General features: G+C 47.7%; 2 protein-coding genes and 1 non-coding gene across 3 annotated transcripts in view; 2 read left to right on the top strand and 1 right to left on the bottom strand.

Annotated features, from left to right (window-relative positions):
* LOC107112212 (kyphoscoliosis peptidase-like) overlaps positions 1-6,510 on the top strand; it is a 27,002-nt gene extending 20,492 nt beyond the window's left edge. The window contains exons 10-11 of the mRNA XM_015413347.1: positions 5,017-5,100; positions 6,496-6,510. Coding sequence (XP_015268833.1) covers positions 5,017-5,100; positions 6,496-6,510 — 99 coding nt within the window. The remainder of the gene's footprint in view (positions 1-5,016; positions 5,101-6,495) is intronic.
* Positions 4,886-4,957, bottom strand: TRNAG-GCC. The gene has a single exon. It is a non-coding gene; the product is annotated as a tRNA-Gly (tRNA).
* Positions 6,511-9,340: 2,830 nt separating the features above from the next.
* LOC107112298 (zinc finger protein 501-like) lies at positions 9,341-15,777 on the top strand. Its single transcript, XM_015413452.1, has 7 exons — positions 9,341-9,346; positions 9,551-9,573; positions 9,699-9,814; positions 11,059-11,091; positions 13,064-13,161; positions 13,560-13,668; positions 14,220-15,777. Exons 1-7 carry the CDS (start codon positions 9,341-9,343, stop codon positions 15,305-15,307), a joined length of 1,473 nt encoding a protein of 490 aa, XP_015268938.1. The 3' UTR covers positions 15,308-15,777.
* The last annotated feature ends 954 nt before the right edge of the window (positions 15,778-16,731 follow it).

Below are 16,731 nucleotides of genomic sequence, written 5' to 3' on the forward strand. Positions count from 1 at the left end.
TCAGAAATAACAAAAGCTTATCCATTCAGCCAGACTCCAAGTGAAGGGCGGGGTATAAATCCAATCTCTTCTTCTCTTCTTCTTCTTCTCTACCTTTGTCCTGGGATTCTCAAGATCAGTCCCAGCAACCACCAGCCATTACACTCCAGAGCTCCTGTTTCCTCCAGTCATTCCTCCAGGTAATGATGGCAGAGTGTAGAACCGACCTTAGGCAGCACAGAGATGAAGGTGGGAGTTGTGGTCTTCGTCTTCCTTTTAAGACACAAAGGAATCTGGGTAATGTCATATCTGCAGCCTTGCAACAAACACCCTTTCATACTCCAGTCTTTTAAAAGTAGCTGCGGTGGCTCAAGTGGTTAAGACGCTGAACTGCAGGCTGTGGAAGGTCAGTAGTTCAGCGGTTCAAGACCCGGGTGCCGCAAGACAGGGTGAGCTCCTGTCTCTAGTTCCAGCTCCTGCCAACCTAGCAGTTTGAAAGCAAGAAATTGCAAGTAGATAAATAGGGACCACTTCGGTGGGAAGGTAACAGCGTTCCGTGCGCCTTGGTGTTTAGTCATGCCGGCCACATGACCACGGAAACGTCTTCGGACAGCGCTGGCTCTTCGGCTTTGAAACGGAGATGAGCACCGCAACCCTAGAGTCGGATTCGACTGGCTTTCGAGCAAGGGAACCTTTACCTTTACCTTTAATAAGATATGTCTCACTGATTATTGAAAACCACAGCAAAGGTAAACGTTGCCTATAGCATGTTTCACTGGTCGACATTCATCATACTCTCTTTTTAAAAATAAGATGCTCTAAAGTAACTTCTAAACCTTGAAGGGAAAGTGGGAGGGAGGGACAGGCTACACTTAGGAGTTGTACGGATGTTTATTTTTTGAGAACTGACGGCACACTTCTGCTGGGGCTACACCGGTCCTTTCCCTCCAGGCCACCATTGTAAAAAGCCCAGCACCCAAGCCCCAGTTTTCTCTCACTATCTAAATGTTATTCTTGTCAGCCTTCCCCACCCACCTGGATCACTGCCACTGTTTGCTGTCAAGCATCTCCTTTAGTGTGTGCCATATGGTTGTCACCTACTGGTCAGTAATATCACCAGCACTATTGACAAGATACCTACAGCACAATTGACCTGTCTGACAGGAAGAAATTCAAGGTGTGAGTGACAAGCCAGTATTTATAAGCACATATGAATTATTGGGGGTGAAGAAAAGTGGAATGGAGTGGAGAGCAGGCGGCATGGTATAGCTCGATCTCATCAGATCTTGGAAGCTAAGCAGGCTGAGCCCTTGGATGGGAGACCACCAAGGAAGGCTCTGCAGAGGAAGACAATGGCAAAACCACCTTTGCTCATCTCTTGCCTTGAAAGTCCCTTGCTGGGGTCACCATGAGTCAGTTGCAGCTTGATGGCACATATGTACCTAAGGAAAGTGGAGATCAGTCTGGTGAACTGGAGAGGATTGGTATTCACATCAAGACTCCCATTCAGACTTATAATCCTTCTTGAGTGGCCCGGAGCAAGACTCTTGCGCAATCTGTGTCAGCCCTTATTCCAAAAGAGTGGGATCTCACACCTATAGCCCCAAGAATGGAAGAGTCTTGACAAAGCAGCAATCGTAACAGTCAAAAGAGAATAGAATTTTAGCTCAATATTACAGAGGCTCATGCCAACCATCTCTTTATACAACAGTGTCCGGATTTAACTTGATCAAAAAGGCTGACAACTGGCTAAAGGCATTTTAGGTGATGAATCATCTTCCTTTAACAGATCCTTATTTTCAATACATTCTAGTTCTAAGGCTATCATCACCCAACCCAAGGGCAGAATTCTGTGCTGTCCTAAGCAAAGCTCCAGTCTTCTAAGTCAGTTGATTTCAATGGACTAAGAAGGATGCAACTCTGTTTAGGACCGCACTGTAACTTGGGAAGGGTTTGGTATTACTTCTCAATAAACATGCTTCCTGCAGTGGGTCTGTAATTTTTTTTTTTTTTTTTTGCATGCTATGGGATGAAGGATGAGTGACCGTGCATACACGAGTTTAATACAGATTTGATTGCACAGGCATCTACCTGTGCTGGACGATGGAGTTAGATTTCAGCTTCCACCTGTGTTTTCTGGGTCACCCATGAACAAATGCTCTACCCGAAGTCAACCATCCTTGCCATAAAGCTGTATACTTTCCGAAATACAGCTTTTTTTTTTTTTGCCTTCAAGTCACTGAGTTACGGCGACCTCGTAGGGTTTTCAAGGCAAGAGACGTTCGGAGGTTGGTTTGGCATAGCCTATCTCTGGATCACGACCTTGAACTTCTTTGGTGGTCTCCCATCCAAATACTAGCCAAAGCTAATGCTTAGCTTCCGAGATCTGACGAAATCGGACTATTCAGGAGGACACACATATTCCTAAAGAGCGCCTCTCCATTTTTAAAAGCCCATCCAAATTCTGCCGGAAGGCTCTCTCCCTGAATCACAATGCCATCGGGTCACGTGCCTCAGCCTGCCATTCAATCGGATACGTTCCTACGACCATTTAGACAAACGTCGGGAGCCTAAGGCTAGCTGGATGTCTAATGCAGCCTATTCGGGAAAATCATTCGGAGGCGCTCATGTAGAAAACAGCGGGAGCAGCAACAACGAAGTACAGAGTAAAACAATGCAATAGTAATACATTTTTATTAGCAAAACAAAAGTACACTGGTGCTCTCCTCGTAGGGAGTAAAGGATACAGCCCAATCTGCAACCACAGAACAACTGCACATTCAAGTATGAAACCCCCAATTTGCCCACCACGGTCTACTGCAATCTCGCCTTCTTTTCCTTAAAGCCCTCCTCCCCCCGTTTCCTGTCGACCGTAACCCCGCCTTTCCAGCGGTCGCTCCAACCTCTTCCTGTTTCCGTCTGTGTTACCAGCCCGGGTTGGAATCTTGACGGCGCGAATGGGAGTACCCGAGACTGGAAAGTTCAAGGCGTCCTTTCGCCTGCGCCGTCGTCTTAACTCCTCTGTGTGTGGCGTGCCTGCCCGGGGATCGGGGCTATCCAGGAGCCAGGGAGACTTTCCTTCTGCTCAGAGTTGCGCCTGCCCGCGGGGAGAAGCTGCTATGTCTCTAGGACTTCTTTCGCGCTGAGCGCTTTGTGCGCCTCCACAGCCACCATGGCCGGAGCACCCGGAATCCTGGCTGGGGAGCTCAGAGTGGGTTGATGATGCCGAGGGAGTTTGGGATCTCGGGAGGGAGGACGATGGGGACCAAGAGATCTGGGCACGGATCTCAGCCGGGAGTTTGGGCTCTGAAGCGGCACAGCTTGTTTAGGGAAATACACTCATTGATCTGGAAGACCTGTTCCCCAGTCCCCAAAACTTTTTGGATTCGGTTCTGAGCTCACTTTGGTAAGGGGTTTGGTAAGAGGCTTAAAGTTAGAGATTTAAAGTTTGGCTCTTCTTTTGTGGGGCCTCATTTGCTCAGCGGTAATGTGGGGCACTGAGCATTTGTCAGTGTCAGCCTAAGTAGAAATATGCTGTTCTAAGCTTAGGGGAAGGGAAAGGAGTTTGTAAGCCACTCTGAGACTCCAAGTGAAGGGCGTGGTATAAATCCAATCTCTTCTTCTTATCGACTTCAAGATACTTTGTAAAGTGTAACTCTGCTCTGAATTGCACTGTGTGTGTTTCAGCTTGAAGGATACTTGTGTGACTGGGACCCCTGCAGAAAGCTGGGGCTGTTGCCCGGGGAGAGGTGGAATTTAGCTTGTGGGGTGTGATTTGAATTAGGAACGCAACCAGCTGGGAAGTGGGAGTGTCTGTCGGTCCTCAAGGCTTTTGTCTCCTCAGTGATACAAGGACCACAAAGCTAATGGTTTGGAGATGTCCTTGGAAGGCTTCCTAAGGCCTTATCGCTGCTTTGCTTGAATAGCAGCCCAATTTAAAACAGATGCTGCGGAAACGCAAAATCCCATGGCTTTAGCCACAACAACAACCAGGCCTGTTCATCAGCTAATGGGGGCTGGGAACCTGTGACAGCTATCCTGAAACACTAGCTTTGGCTTCCTGTCGGAAGAGATCGGTTTCTGAGCGTCATTCAAGGTAGCAGATTTAAGGCAAAACTCCTAGTAGCCTAGGACCTTACATCTCTCAGTCAGAGGATGCCTCTCTGGTAACAACTCTCCTATTAAGATCTTGGGTTGAGACTCTGCTTTAGTTTCTGTTTGAGTTGTATCTGGCGAGTGCTGGGAGCATCAGGCAGGACCTTTTCAGGCATGGCCCCACATTAATGGAGTTCATTTCCCAAATAGGAATCCAACACTGCACGTTTTTAGAAAACAGTGGAAGGTTTAGCCCTTTGGGGGATCTATGCCCATGGCTGCTGTTTTGGGGTGTTCCTGGAGTCCTGATGAACAGGAAGAGCAGGCTAGAGTGTCCCTTTGCAGTGCATCTCCCTCCATGCTGCCTGACTGATTGCAAGGATGCGACAACAGGGGAGCTGTCATAGCTCCATGGTAGAGCACATGCCTGGCATGGTGAAGGCTCTATTTCCGATGGCTGCTTTTCAGTCCTTGGCATCTTCTGTTAAAAGAAGAAGTGCTTGGAAAGAACTTCCATTGCCTTCTCTGTCCAAGGAGAGCTGATGCTCGGCAGACTGGGCAGTACAGAGTAAGGTAGCTTCATATGTTCAGTCTCAGGAGAGGCTGTTTCTCAGAGGAAGCCCAGCTGATGAAGTGCAAAGTTGACCTTTTTGTAGAGCTGGAACCAGAATATATGAACACATGTAACTGCCGTATAGTGGATCAGACTATTGGTCCATCAGAGTATTGTCTACGCAGACTGGTCTGGTAGCATCTCCCCAGGGTCTCAGGCAGAGGTCTTTCCCATCACCTCCTACCTGCTCCTTTTAACTGGAGATGCCAGGGATTGAACCTGGGACCTTCTGCATGGCAAGCAGAGGCTCTGCCACTGAGCCACAATCCCTTCCCAGCTATGTGGGTGCAGGCAACCATTCATATTGGTTTTTCTGCTCTCTTCCTCAGGCAGAGCTGCAAGAGCATCTCGCCTGCCTAAGGAGACAGAGAGAAGAAGCAAAAGCTGATGAGGAGAAGATCAAGGAGCTGCTGGTAAGAGCTGGCCCTTTGCTTGCCTTTCTTTTCCATCCCATCGTTGTTAGAGGAGCAGTACATATATATATATATATATTGCAGACTTAGTCTTCTTTCCAGGCTTTGCCAGGTTACCACACCAGGAGTGGCTGGAGACTGGAATGCTCTCGGGCGTGTTAAGAAGTCCATAATTTTACCTGGGTATTGACCTCAGAGCCTCTGTCCAGGAAACAGCAGCAAAGACTTCTTCCTTTCACCAGAGAGGAAGGAGGATCTGGACTGGCTTGTCGGAGAAGAGCTAGGACCAAAGAGTTGGCCAGTTAGAGGTTTCCGGGAGGTTTATAAGTTTATAAGTAGGGTATGAAGGCTGCGGTAGCTCAAGTGGTTAAGATGCTGAACTGCAGGCTGTGGAAGGTCAGTAGTTCAGCAGTTCAAGACCCGACTGTGCCACATGACGGAGCGAGCTCCCATCTTTAGTTCCAGCTCCTGCCAACCTAGCAGTTCAAAAGTAAGAAATTGCAAGTAGATAAATAGGTACCACTTTGGTGGGAAGGTAACAGCGTTCCGTGCACCTTGGTGTTTGGCCACATGACCACGGAAACATCTTTGGACAGCGCTGGCTCTTCGGCTTTGAAACCAAGATGAGCACTGCAACCCTAGAGTCGGACTTGACTGGCTTTCGAGCAGGGGAACCTTTACCTTTACCTTTACCTATGAAGGCAACCGGTGGCCCCTGTTCTTTGATTCCTTTATCTGGTATACTTCTGCTGTGCACTGAGGTTCTGTACAGCTACCGTGACTCATAAGGACTCCATGCATGTTTTCATTAGTCCTGTTTTTATACCTCACAGAGACCTCAAATATCCTTTAGTGTAACAAGAACAAGATTTTTTTTTCCTTACTAGTTTAGGCCAAATCCAGTTCTGATGGGGTGGTGGTGTTTTGGATTGTACACAGTGAATTTGTCTGGTGTGTTGTTGTTTTTTAAAGCCCCTAAACTAGTGGCTCACCCCATAACTTGTGGCACTGAATTCCACTAGAGAAGTACGCATGGGGTAGAGGACAGTGTTCCCTCTAAGCTGAGTGAGTGGGAGCTAGCTCACAGTTTTTTAGACTCCAGCTAACACATTTTTGTCTTAGCTCAGGAAGGATGGCTCCGGAGCAAACTAATTTATGCAGTAGCCAAATCGCTCACTCACAGCTTTAATCTTTGCTCACAAGACTCCTCAGCTTAGAGGGAGCATTGGTGCAGGAGGTTTTGCCTCATGGTCCTGCTGTCTCTTGTGTACTGTGGAGCACTCTGCCATTTCAGCATATTGGGCTTTTATTATGGAACTGGAGGATCAAAGAGAGGCTGGAAAGGTTTGTAAAAAAAAAAAGGGTCTATTGTCTAACATGTTGATGTGCCCCCAGCCCACACCGACTTAGCCCTGTTCATGTGTTACAGTGAATGCAACACTGTTACTTGCGTTACATTGTTTAGTGTAGTGGTTAGAAGTGCGGACTCTAATCTGGGGGAACTGGGTTTGATTCCCCACTCCTCTACGTGCAGCTGCTGTTCTGACCTTGGGTCAGTTACAAGTTCATTCAGAGCTGTTCTCTCAGGAGCAGTTTCTGTCAGAGCTCTCTCAGCCCCGCCTACCTCACAGTGTGTCTGTTGTGGGGAGGGGAAGGGAAAGGAGATTGTAAACCTCTCTGAGACTCCTTCGAGTAGTGAAGAACAGGGTATAAATCCAATCTCTTCTCTTGCACATACAACCTGCACGTATACCTGTTTGTAAGGTCAATGAGCATTCAGTTTACCAATGAAAGCAGGGAGCAATACCTGGATAAATGTGGGGTTTCAATCACTCATTCAGCTGTACATGCGTTGAATGTTGTGTGAGAATTACTCAGCACGTATGTGAAGAAAAATCAAGTGTGAACTGGACACGGCTTGTACATGCGTCCACTGGAACTGGTGAACAGGACTAGGATTGCCACAAACCAAGCAGACATCTCCTCCTGGCACAAGCGAGGCTTGGACTGAAAGCTTGTACATCCCATCTGTCCCTTCTTGGTTTAAACAGTCAATCAGTATCAAAACCAAAATCGGTCACTAAATAAACCAAATAAAACCAAAACAAGTACAGCCCTTCCCTGCGAAACGCATCCAGTGGTCCAGCTCAGGAGGACCTTCCTTTGTTTGCAGAAGCGAATCGATGCCGAGAAGCAGAAGATCATCCGGGAGTGGAAGGAGCTCCGGGAGTACCTGGAGGAGCAGGAGCGGGTCCTGCTGGGCTGGCTGGCGGAGCTGGACAGGAGCCTCATGCAGAAGAGGGAGAGCAGCCTCTCCCGCCTCTCCAGGGAGATCTTCCTGCTTGACGATCTGCTCAGCAGGAGGGGAGGGGAGAAAGAACAGCTCTCCCCCAATGGCTCTATGCAGGTGAGAGTGCTTTATCCCTTAACCCACCTCACAGGGTTATTGTGAGGATCGCACAGAGGAGGATATGAGCCCCAGAGAGCCTTGTGTTCTGCGGATAGCCGTCTGCTGGTTGTTGCTGGCCTGAAAGATGCCCGTCTAGCCTCAACCAGGGCCAGGGCTTTTTCGGTCCTGGCCCCGGCCTGGTGGAACATGCTCCCGATTGAGATCAGGGCCCCGCAGTACCTGTTGCAGTTTTGCGGGGCCTGTAAAACGGAGCTTTTCCGCCAGGCCTTTGGTTGAGGCTGTGGGCATCTAGTGGCTGGCCTCCCAATTGCTGCTGCGTAAGATCATTTTGGCTTGGCGTCGGCCCATTTATCTCCCGGCTATAGAAACTGGAATTGAATGTACTGCACTGCCCATTTTAAATGTTTCAAATTGGTTTTATCGTATTATCTGATTGTAGTATTTTATAATTGTATTATTCATTGCCTTAAGCCTCCCTGAGCCCATTCGCGGGAAGGGCAGGATATAAATCGAAGTAATAAATAAGTAAATAAATAAAATGAGCTGCTTTGGGGTCTCATTGGGGAGAAAATTGGGATACAAATAAAGTAAATGTAATAATAACAGAATACAGAAGCTACGTTTTTGTCTGGGCTCCGTGGCACTCATTCAGATGGCCACTGAAACCGCAGTTGGTTGGTCCGAGCTCAGAAGTCCTTGGGCTTGCACGTTCCTTCCTGCCTAGCCATCTGCACCATGCTGAGACTTCCTGGTTTAGAACGACCTGCAGTTTGTCACGAGCAGATCTCTGAACAGGCAGCCATATAATCTGGGCACTGTTTACAAGCAGTTTGATTCTTGCCAGGATTTTAAACCTAGGATTTATTTTCCTCGTGGCTCAAGGCAGTTTACTACCCCAAATTTAAAATGTACACAATACCCCCCCCCCCAAGCCTTTGCCAAAGGCACGATGGTGTAAAGGTCTGAATCGATAGCATGTGGTACCGCGAGCCTGTGTTTCACTCAGAGGCTGAGAAAACAGGGAGGGGGCGGAGGGCTTATCCTGGCATGACAGCTAACAGAGAGTGGACCCTGAGGGAGAGGGGTCACTAGGCTGAGCCATCACTATTTACATTGGATGGGTGGCACATGCCATTCACCAAGGCAGTACAATCAGACCACCCCTAGACAAGGAAGGGGTTTCTGTATCACTGACAGGACAACTCTACGGGTATCACAAAGGTGAGAGGAAACTGAAAGCAGAGATCCTCCAAAATGACCTGAAGAGGACTAAACATGCTCCAAGAACTGCAGAATGGTCAAAGCAATGGGAAGTTAGTTGGAAGTGGAGGGGGAAATGGGCCTGATCAAGTTTCTGAGTGTTTGTAGAATCTGAGGAGGAGATGTGGGTGTGTGTGGATTTCCAAATCCTCCCATCCCCTGATTCCATTTGGGCTCCCCTCTAATGCTTTGAACACTAAGATTATTTGATCACATCTGAAGTCTATGAGCTCCAGATAGGATTCACATTGTCTAGACTTCCTCGAGAGCCGGAACTTCCAGTGGAACAGGCCTGTGTGACTAATCATTGCTTCTTTGTCTTCTCCATTAGGGCTTCAGAAGCACCGACAGCAGGTGAGTCTCTTGGCCCTTTTTACATTGTGCTTTTCTGTCAGGATGGGACCCACAATGAAAACTTGTTCTTCTGGCATTTGGGAACGTGCTTCCCTGAAGAGGACTAAACATGCTCCAAGAACCGCAGAATGTTCAAAGCAATGGGGAGTTAGTTGGAAGTGGAGGGGAAAATGGGCCTGATCAAGTTTCTGAGTGTCTATAGAATCTGAGGAGGAGATGTGGGTGTGTGTGGACTTCCAAATCCTCCCAATCCCCTGATTTCATGTGGGCTCCTCTCTAATGCTTTGAACACTAAGATTATTTGATCACATCTGAAGTCTATGAGCTCCAGATAGGATTCACATTGTCTAGACTTCCTCGAGAGCCGGAACTTCCAGTGGAACAGGCCTGTGTGACTAATCATTGCTTCTTTGTCTTCTCCATTAGGGCTTCAGAAGCACCGACAGCAGGTGAGTCTCTTGGCCCTTTTTACATTGTGCTTTTCTGTCAGGATGGGACCCACAATGAAAACTTGTTCTTCTGGCATTTGGGAACGTGCTTCCTGTTGATTTCTTTCTCTTCCTGTCTCCACCAGTAAGGAGGAGGTCACGTCCCTGAAACCGGAACTCAGCTTTGAGGAGCTGGAACAGAGGCTTGATAGTTTTTCTCAGAGAAAGGATAACCTGCAGGAACTAATGGTTGAATTTAAAGGTGAGCTGGAGTGTGGGTAACACGGTGCTCCCTTGTGAGTTTCCGCGTCCTTCTTCCCCAAGGCGTCTTTTCCCAAGGTAAATGGGCCAATCCCGGCTGTCCTGCACCTCATTGCAGCAGGAGGTGCTTCAGAATTCCCCAGGGGGCAGTACATTTGGGTCTGCATGGAGCACCAGTTCAGAAACCGCTTCCTCCATCATAGGGGGATGCTTGGTTCATTGGCAGCCATTTTGCGACTGGCCTTGCCTCCTATATCAACCATTTTGTGATGGTGTCTGTGACCCTTTCTTAACATTCCAAACGTGCCTGCAGGCTTAAGCTGTGGGACCCCTGTGCTAAGAGTCTGCCCCCAGCCCTGTCAGTTTTTGCTGTGCTGGTGATCCAGTGATGTAATTGCTTTAGGATGTACCTTGCACACGATAGCTCACTTCTTTATGGGACACATCCATGGAGGATAGGCCTAATCACTGGCTTTTTGGCTTTATGGTACCTCTTGAGTAGCAGGTGCTGGGGATAAACAGTGAGGGACGGCCTTGTGAACTTCCCTGAGGCATCTCAGGGCTCAAAGCACATCACATACCCAGTATCAGTGATCCTTACAAGAACCCTTTAAGGTAGGCTAGAGTTACCATCATCATATTGAAGATGGGGGAAATTGAGTTTTTCTGTATGATAGTGGACTTGCTAAAGCTACCTAATAAACCTTTAGCTGAGCTGAACTCTAAATGGGGGGACTTCCTAGCTTCATGCTAAGAGCCAGTGAGGAGCAGATTATTGGCTTTGTCTGTTGAGACCCAGGTTAAAATCCCCACTCAGCCAAAAAATTCACTGTGTCACTTTGGGGCAGGTCACTTATTTCCCAGCCTTCCCCACCTCGCAGAGTTGAAGTAAGGATAACCTTGGAGGAGGAAATGAGCGTACCCTCTCCTGAACCCCTTGGAGGAGCGGAGGGATGAAAAATAGTGATAGCTCAATTTGTTGCAGTTATCCTGCTTGTGGCCTTCCTAGAGGCAGCTGGTCAGCCATTGTGTGAACAGAGTGCTGGATTCGATAGGCCTTTGGTCTGATCCAGCAGGGCTCGTCTAGCTTGCCTTGTGCTGTCCAGATGGTCCTCTCTGTAAACCAGGACTGATAACGGTCTACCTAACAGGAGGCTTTAAAATATTGCTGCCCATCCACACCAGGCTAGGATCTGAGTGTAAATCTGAACCCCCCCTTAACTTGCCTTATCTTTTCCCCCTCAGAGACTTTACGGCTAGAGCTGGAGGTGGATGCAGGTACGTTTCTGCGTGTCATGGGGAGTGTGGCTGCAGTGGACTTAAACTGGCATAGCTCTGCTTAGGAGTGCACCAAGCGGCCTCGGCAATATAAAGAGATGTCTTGCAGGCACCGGGACAGCCATAGGGGGTAGGAAGGGCTGGATTGCTGTTTTGCTTGCCCCAGTGTGCCACAGGGGAATGAAACGCTTCTTCCCAACCCAAATTGTTATTTCTTTGTTAGTGTCATGGGTGTGATACACGACAAAGGAAACAAAATCAAAAGCTGCAGCCTAGAAGGAATGATTCATTGCACCAGAAAGAACCACCTTACACATTTCGAGCTGAGCTTGCCATTGGGGCAGAACCTATTTGCAATGAGTGCAGCTGTTACCTGCTTGAAAGGGTGCTTCCTACCCATTGTAGAGGGATCCTTTGCAGCGACAACAACAAAAAGAAATCCAAATTATGCAAAAAATTATCTAGTTCCAGGTAATTAAAAAACAAATTACTAAGCTTTATGGAAAGCACATTAGTGGTTTTGAATCCAGATTTTAAAACAAGTTCTTAGCACCAAGCTGGGATGTTTTTATTTTAGAGCAGGAAGTATTATGTGTTTGGAAGGTCATGTATTTCACTGAAAGAGAATCCAGGCCTTCTGTTTGGATAAATTTCTTTGTCCAGTGGGTATGAAGAAAGGATAGATGGGTGTATCACCCCTGGATAGAATCCAGCTATTGACTACTTTAAGATTCTAAAAAAAATGAGCATGTGCAAATTAATAGAAGGTTCTTTAGAATGTGGCTGCAAGCCCAGGCCTTCCATGAGCTGTAATTGCACTCACCTACTGACCTTCTGTAGGTACAGGAACCTCCAGCTGCACCAAAAGATGCACCTGGCCAGTTCATTGAGGCTCAAATGAGGAGCCCAGTGCAGACAGAGAGCCCCAGGCTGTTTCCATGAAAGGGCTTGTGGAGAAACCAGTTCTCTAAGAAGGAGAACAAACATTGTTTGTAGCAGTTTCAGAATATACAGTATTGTTATCTATTTCATCCATGGAGTCTCTGTAAGGGAATAAAAGGAGGGTTTCAGTGGGCTGCAATGTATTTTCAGTTGGTGAAGCAAATCACTGTTGTTGCTAAGGGCAGTGTAAAGGGTTACTAAAGGAGAGCTTTCAAGCTCAAAATAGGTTTTCAAGTAGGAGGAATGCCCTGAGGGGGCTCCTAAAGTCCAGAATTCCAGAACCAATCAGAACAAGGCTGGACCAAGGGCCAGCAATTGATTGGTTGGAACCTTCCCAAGATGGTATATGAGTGGCAGCTGAGTGAGGCAGAGAGGAGAGAAGCAGCAGGGAAGTGATTGGAAGGCAGAAGATATTTGGGAAGAAGGGAAGAAAGCTACTCACTGAGGCCTTCCAAGAGCTGGGTGAGTGAGAGGCAAGGAGGATTCACCATCAAAGAGAAGGTGGGAGAAAGAGCACAGATAGCCTAGGAGGAAGCTGGAAGCTCTGAGGCTGCATCTGTCTGAAAGGACAGAACGGATGCCTCAGCAGGACCAAAGGGAAGACTACGAAGCAGTCTGAGGTAGTCCTCTTCCAGTAGCAACAGGAAGCTGCCAGGCCGATCAGGACATTCTCCATCAAGTAACCTATGAAGTACTGGCTGGGATGGAAATCTGGCCTTTTAATACTGAGAATGACTATTTGTGCCTCATGTTGGCAACAGTCCTCTATTGAGGGACACAGTGGCATAGATATTTGATTTACAGTTGTTTAAGACTGATGTCTTTATTTCCAGGGGACCTGACAATAACCTGGTGAGGTTTGGAAACCTTTAGGGTCTTACCAGGGTGTCACAGGGCTCCTAGCAGTGGCCTTTGGTGGAAGAGGGACAGCAAAGGAGGGATGACAGTGGAAGGAATGTGCAAGTGAGCATAAGCATGTGCAATGAAAGAATCCTCCTGACCTCTCCTCTCTTGCCGTCTATCTTGACAGGCTTCAGAATAATGTCCCTGTCTCACTCCAGAGGGTCCTCTCCTCGTGAAGAACATGGTTTGGAAGAAGAAGCTTTGCCTGCAGCAGAGAGAATTCAGGTATGTAACATTGTGGTAGTAATATTCAGAGGCAGAGACCAAGGAATTACATAGGTCTCTGAAGCCCCCTACCCCATGACCACTGGGAGCTCTAAAAAGACTCTCTCTGGTTTGGGGAGTGGCCGCTCATATCCATACTCCTGTTGTCCTAAGATCAAAAGTTGCTTTAAAAATTCAAAAAAAATTAGAAAAGGAAAGCTAAGATTTACAGGATTCCACGTTGCTGTGGAACTAGGATCTTAAATTTTTGCAGATGTTGATTCCCCCCCCCCCAAGATTCCAAGTTTCCATTGGCTACGTGAACACACAGAATGAACACAGTCAGAAGCTTCCCACTTCTTTATGAGCAAGCTGGATCTGATTTTTGCCTAATTTTGGGAAACTGTTGGGTTTTACAGGCTCCAGTGGTCTCCTGTCAGGCAGCTGAATACATTGGCATGGTGCCTTGGGCTTCTAAGGAACCAGTGGAGCCACAGATAAGCAGAGGCCTAGGGGACCAAAGAGAAGGTGAGTTGGTTATTTATACATTCCCACCACTCCAGGTGCTGGTTCTTCTCTTCAGATGTACTTGAAGTTTGATCAGAATTGCACTTAGAGTAGATTTTGTTGTTAGAGTAGTGTTTCATGGTTGCTTTTTATGGTAGTGCTTGATTTGGGTTTGATCAAGTATGTGCTTAACCACCTCAGAGCTCTTTGAGCCATGCGGTGGTCATAGTTACACATTTCCAAAACTTAATATAGGACTTCATTTCTGTCAGGAGATCTTATGTTAGAGTATCTCCATCCTGTGTGCAAATACTCCCCTTGGGGCTAGTGATGCCTCCAGCATTTATCATTCCCATCCTAATGCTGGCCTGTGAGGTCTGTGTTCAGATCCCTGTTCTGACACAAGGCTTTACTGGATGGCGTTGGGCCACTCATGCTGTCTCAGCCTGACTTACCTCAGAGGATAAAAATGGAGGAGGGGAGAATAACAGATGCTGCTTATAAGAAGAATGGGATTTTTAAAATGTGAGGTACTGCTCGTATAAAGTTTTCTTTTCTTTCTTTAATCCGAGTTGGAGAGGGCATGGCGCATGAAGCTGCAATACAGGTGCCACAGCGGGAAACCCCTGAACAAGGGGAGATGCATGCGACTGCACTGGGCGAACATTGTGGGGCCATTTTACAGAATCCCAAGAAGGAGGAATCTTTTGAGGTGGAGTACGGACCAAGAAACAATTCTGTGGAAATCCAAGGCAGTAAAAACCACCAAGGACCCCAAATATGGTCCAATCCACGTACAGAAAAGAAACCCCACAAGTGCCCTGTGTGTGGGAAGAGCTTCCGCCGGTTTTCGACCCTGATTACCCACCGGCGCATCCATACCGGAGAGAGGCCTTATGAATGCCACCAGTGTGGGAAGAGCTTCAACCAGACATCCAACCTTTTCCGGCATTTGAAAATCCACACAGGCGAGAAACCCCATGCTTGCCCTGAGTGTGGGAAACGGTTCAGTTTTGTCTCAGATGTTGCCAAACACCAGAAAAGCCACATAGCAGAAAAATCTCTGACATGTTCTGTGTGTCAGAGAGGTTTCAGGGACCGCTTAACCCTGGTTAAACACCAACGGACTCATGGAAGTACAAAAGCCTACAAGTGTCCTGACTGCGGCAAAGGTTTTAGGTTTAATTGCTTCCTCACGGCCCATCGGAGGAGGCACACAGGGGAGAAACCATACAAATGTGCCGAGTGTGGGAAAAACTTCAGTTCTCACTCAGCCCTTCTTACTCATCGCAGAGTCCACACAGATGAGAAACCCTATAAATGTTCTGACTGTGGCAAGAGCTTCAGTCAGAATTCAACTCTGAAGACCCACCGACGAATTCATACAAATGAGAAACCCTATGAATGTCCAGGCTGTGGGAAATGCTTCGGCCAGCGTTCCACTCTTATTAAACATGAGATAATCCACACAGGTGAGAAACCCTACCAGTGCACTGAATGCGGCAAGAGCTTCAATCGGAGCTCAGCCCTTCTAGCACATAAAAGAATTCACACAGGAGAGAAACCTTTTGAATGCCCAGACTGTGGGAAGAGCTTTACTCAGAATGGACATCTTAATAGACACCGGAGAGTCCACACCAAAGACAAAGGAAGCCAGTAAAGGAGTTCCTTCCTAGGCTGGAAATGGAAATTTGTGCTTATTAATAGAACTGTAGTTGACGATGCTTGGTTAGATAGCCAGTTCACTGGCTGTTCAAGCTTTCATGGAGCCATTTGGAACAAAGAAAATGCAGTCATTGGGTCTGGGGGAAGTTCTGCCTTGGATGTATAGGATATTAAAGAAATTGTCCATCCCCCTCCCCCGATGCAGCCATTTCCCCCCATTAATGTTATCTGTGATGGGAATGCTTACCTGGCTGTCTTCCTCTCCAGAAATCTTCATATTAACATCTTTCTCCTAAATTTCCTTCCTGGTTTTTTATCAATATATTTAATTCTCAGCATGGCCAAATCTGTGGACATTTAAATATGAGGACTGGAGACATAAACAGAAGAGGTATTTCAAAAATCCCCAGGTTTGCAGAAAAATCTGAAATCTTAAAAAACAACAGCACTGAAGGGCTAATACCCCCTCCCCCAATAACAGAAGTAGTGCCTGTGGTTTTTAGAAAATACACCTGTTGTGGCTGGATGACTACAGGAGTATTGCCAGCCTTTCAGCCTTGGTTTTTGTTAGTAAAGGGGGGGGGGGCTTTTCAGGGCTTCTTGAGTCTTTAGCTACCACTAGGTGACTTGCTACCATGTGACTTCTATGACTCACCTAGGCCTGGCTGCTCACTATTTTTCAACAGGAAAAAACCACAAGCAAACTCTGTGCTATGAACAACATTTATAAGATTTACATTGCTTTTCTAAAACTTTACAAAAGTGCAACAATTTGTCCAACATTCTTACTTATACAATATTGCAAAAAAGTACACATAGTGAAGAAACACCCACGCCGACCCGTGGCCATGGGCTTCCCCAGAGCCTCCTCCTGTGAGGGGCTTGGGCCAGACACATTTTGTCCTGAGGGGGCAGGAAGAGAAAACTGAGCAGGGGGAAGGGGTTGAGATGGCAGGTGCTTGGGACGCACCACCTCCACCTCTTCCTCTTTCTCCTGTCCCAGCCTCCTCTCCCCCCCACAGGAGGCCTGCTGAGGCCTTGAGGCACCAGAGGAGTGGACAGGTCACCCAGCTCCTCCTCCAGTTCCTCTAGAGCCCTCTTAGTCCTTGGAGTGAGCCCTGAGAACAGAGTGTCCCCAAAGCTCAACCCCATGGACTGTCCTTGCTGCCCCTCCTCCTGCCGCTGAGTCCCAACAGCTGGAGGAGGAACTGCCTGAGCAGCAAACCCCTGCCCAGTGCCAGCACCTACAGGCACCTCTGCTGGGACCACCCCAGAAGCATCCTTAAAGATGGCGAAGAGAGACACACGTGGTATCTTCACGCCGGCACCACCCTGGCCAGAGGTCAGAGTGGTGCCAGGATGCTCAGTTGTGGCCCTGTGCTTAGGTGCGGGGAGAGCCGCAGCTTTCCCCTCCCCCCC

This window comes from Gekko japonicus, unplaced genomic scaffold (genome assembly GCF_001447785.1).
Source record: "Gekko japonicus isolate JY-2015 unplaced genomic scaffold, Gekko_japonicus_V1.1 scaffold204, whole genome shotgun sequence".
NCBI lineage: Eukaryota > Metazoa > Chordata > Lepidosauria > Squamata > Gekkonidae > Gekko > Gekko japonicus.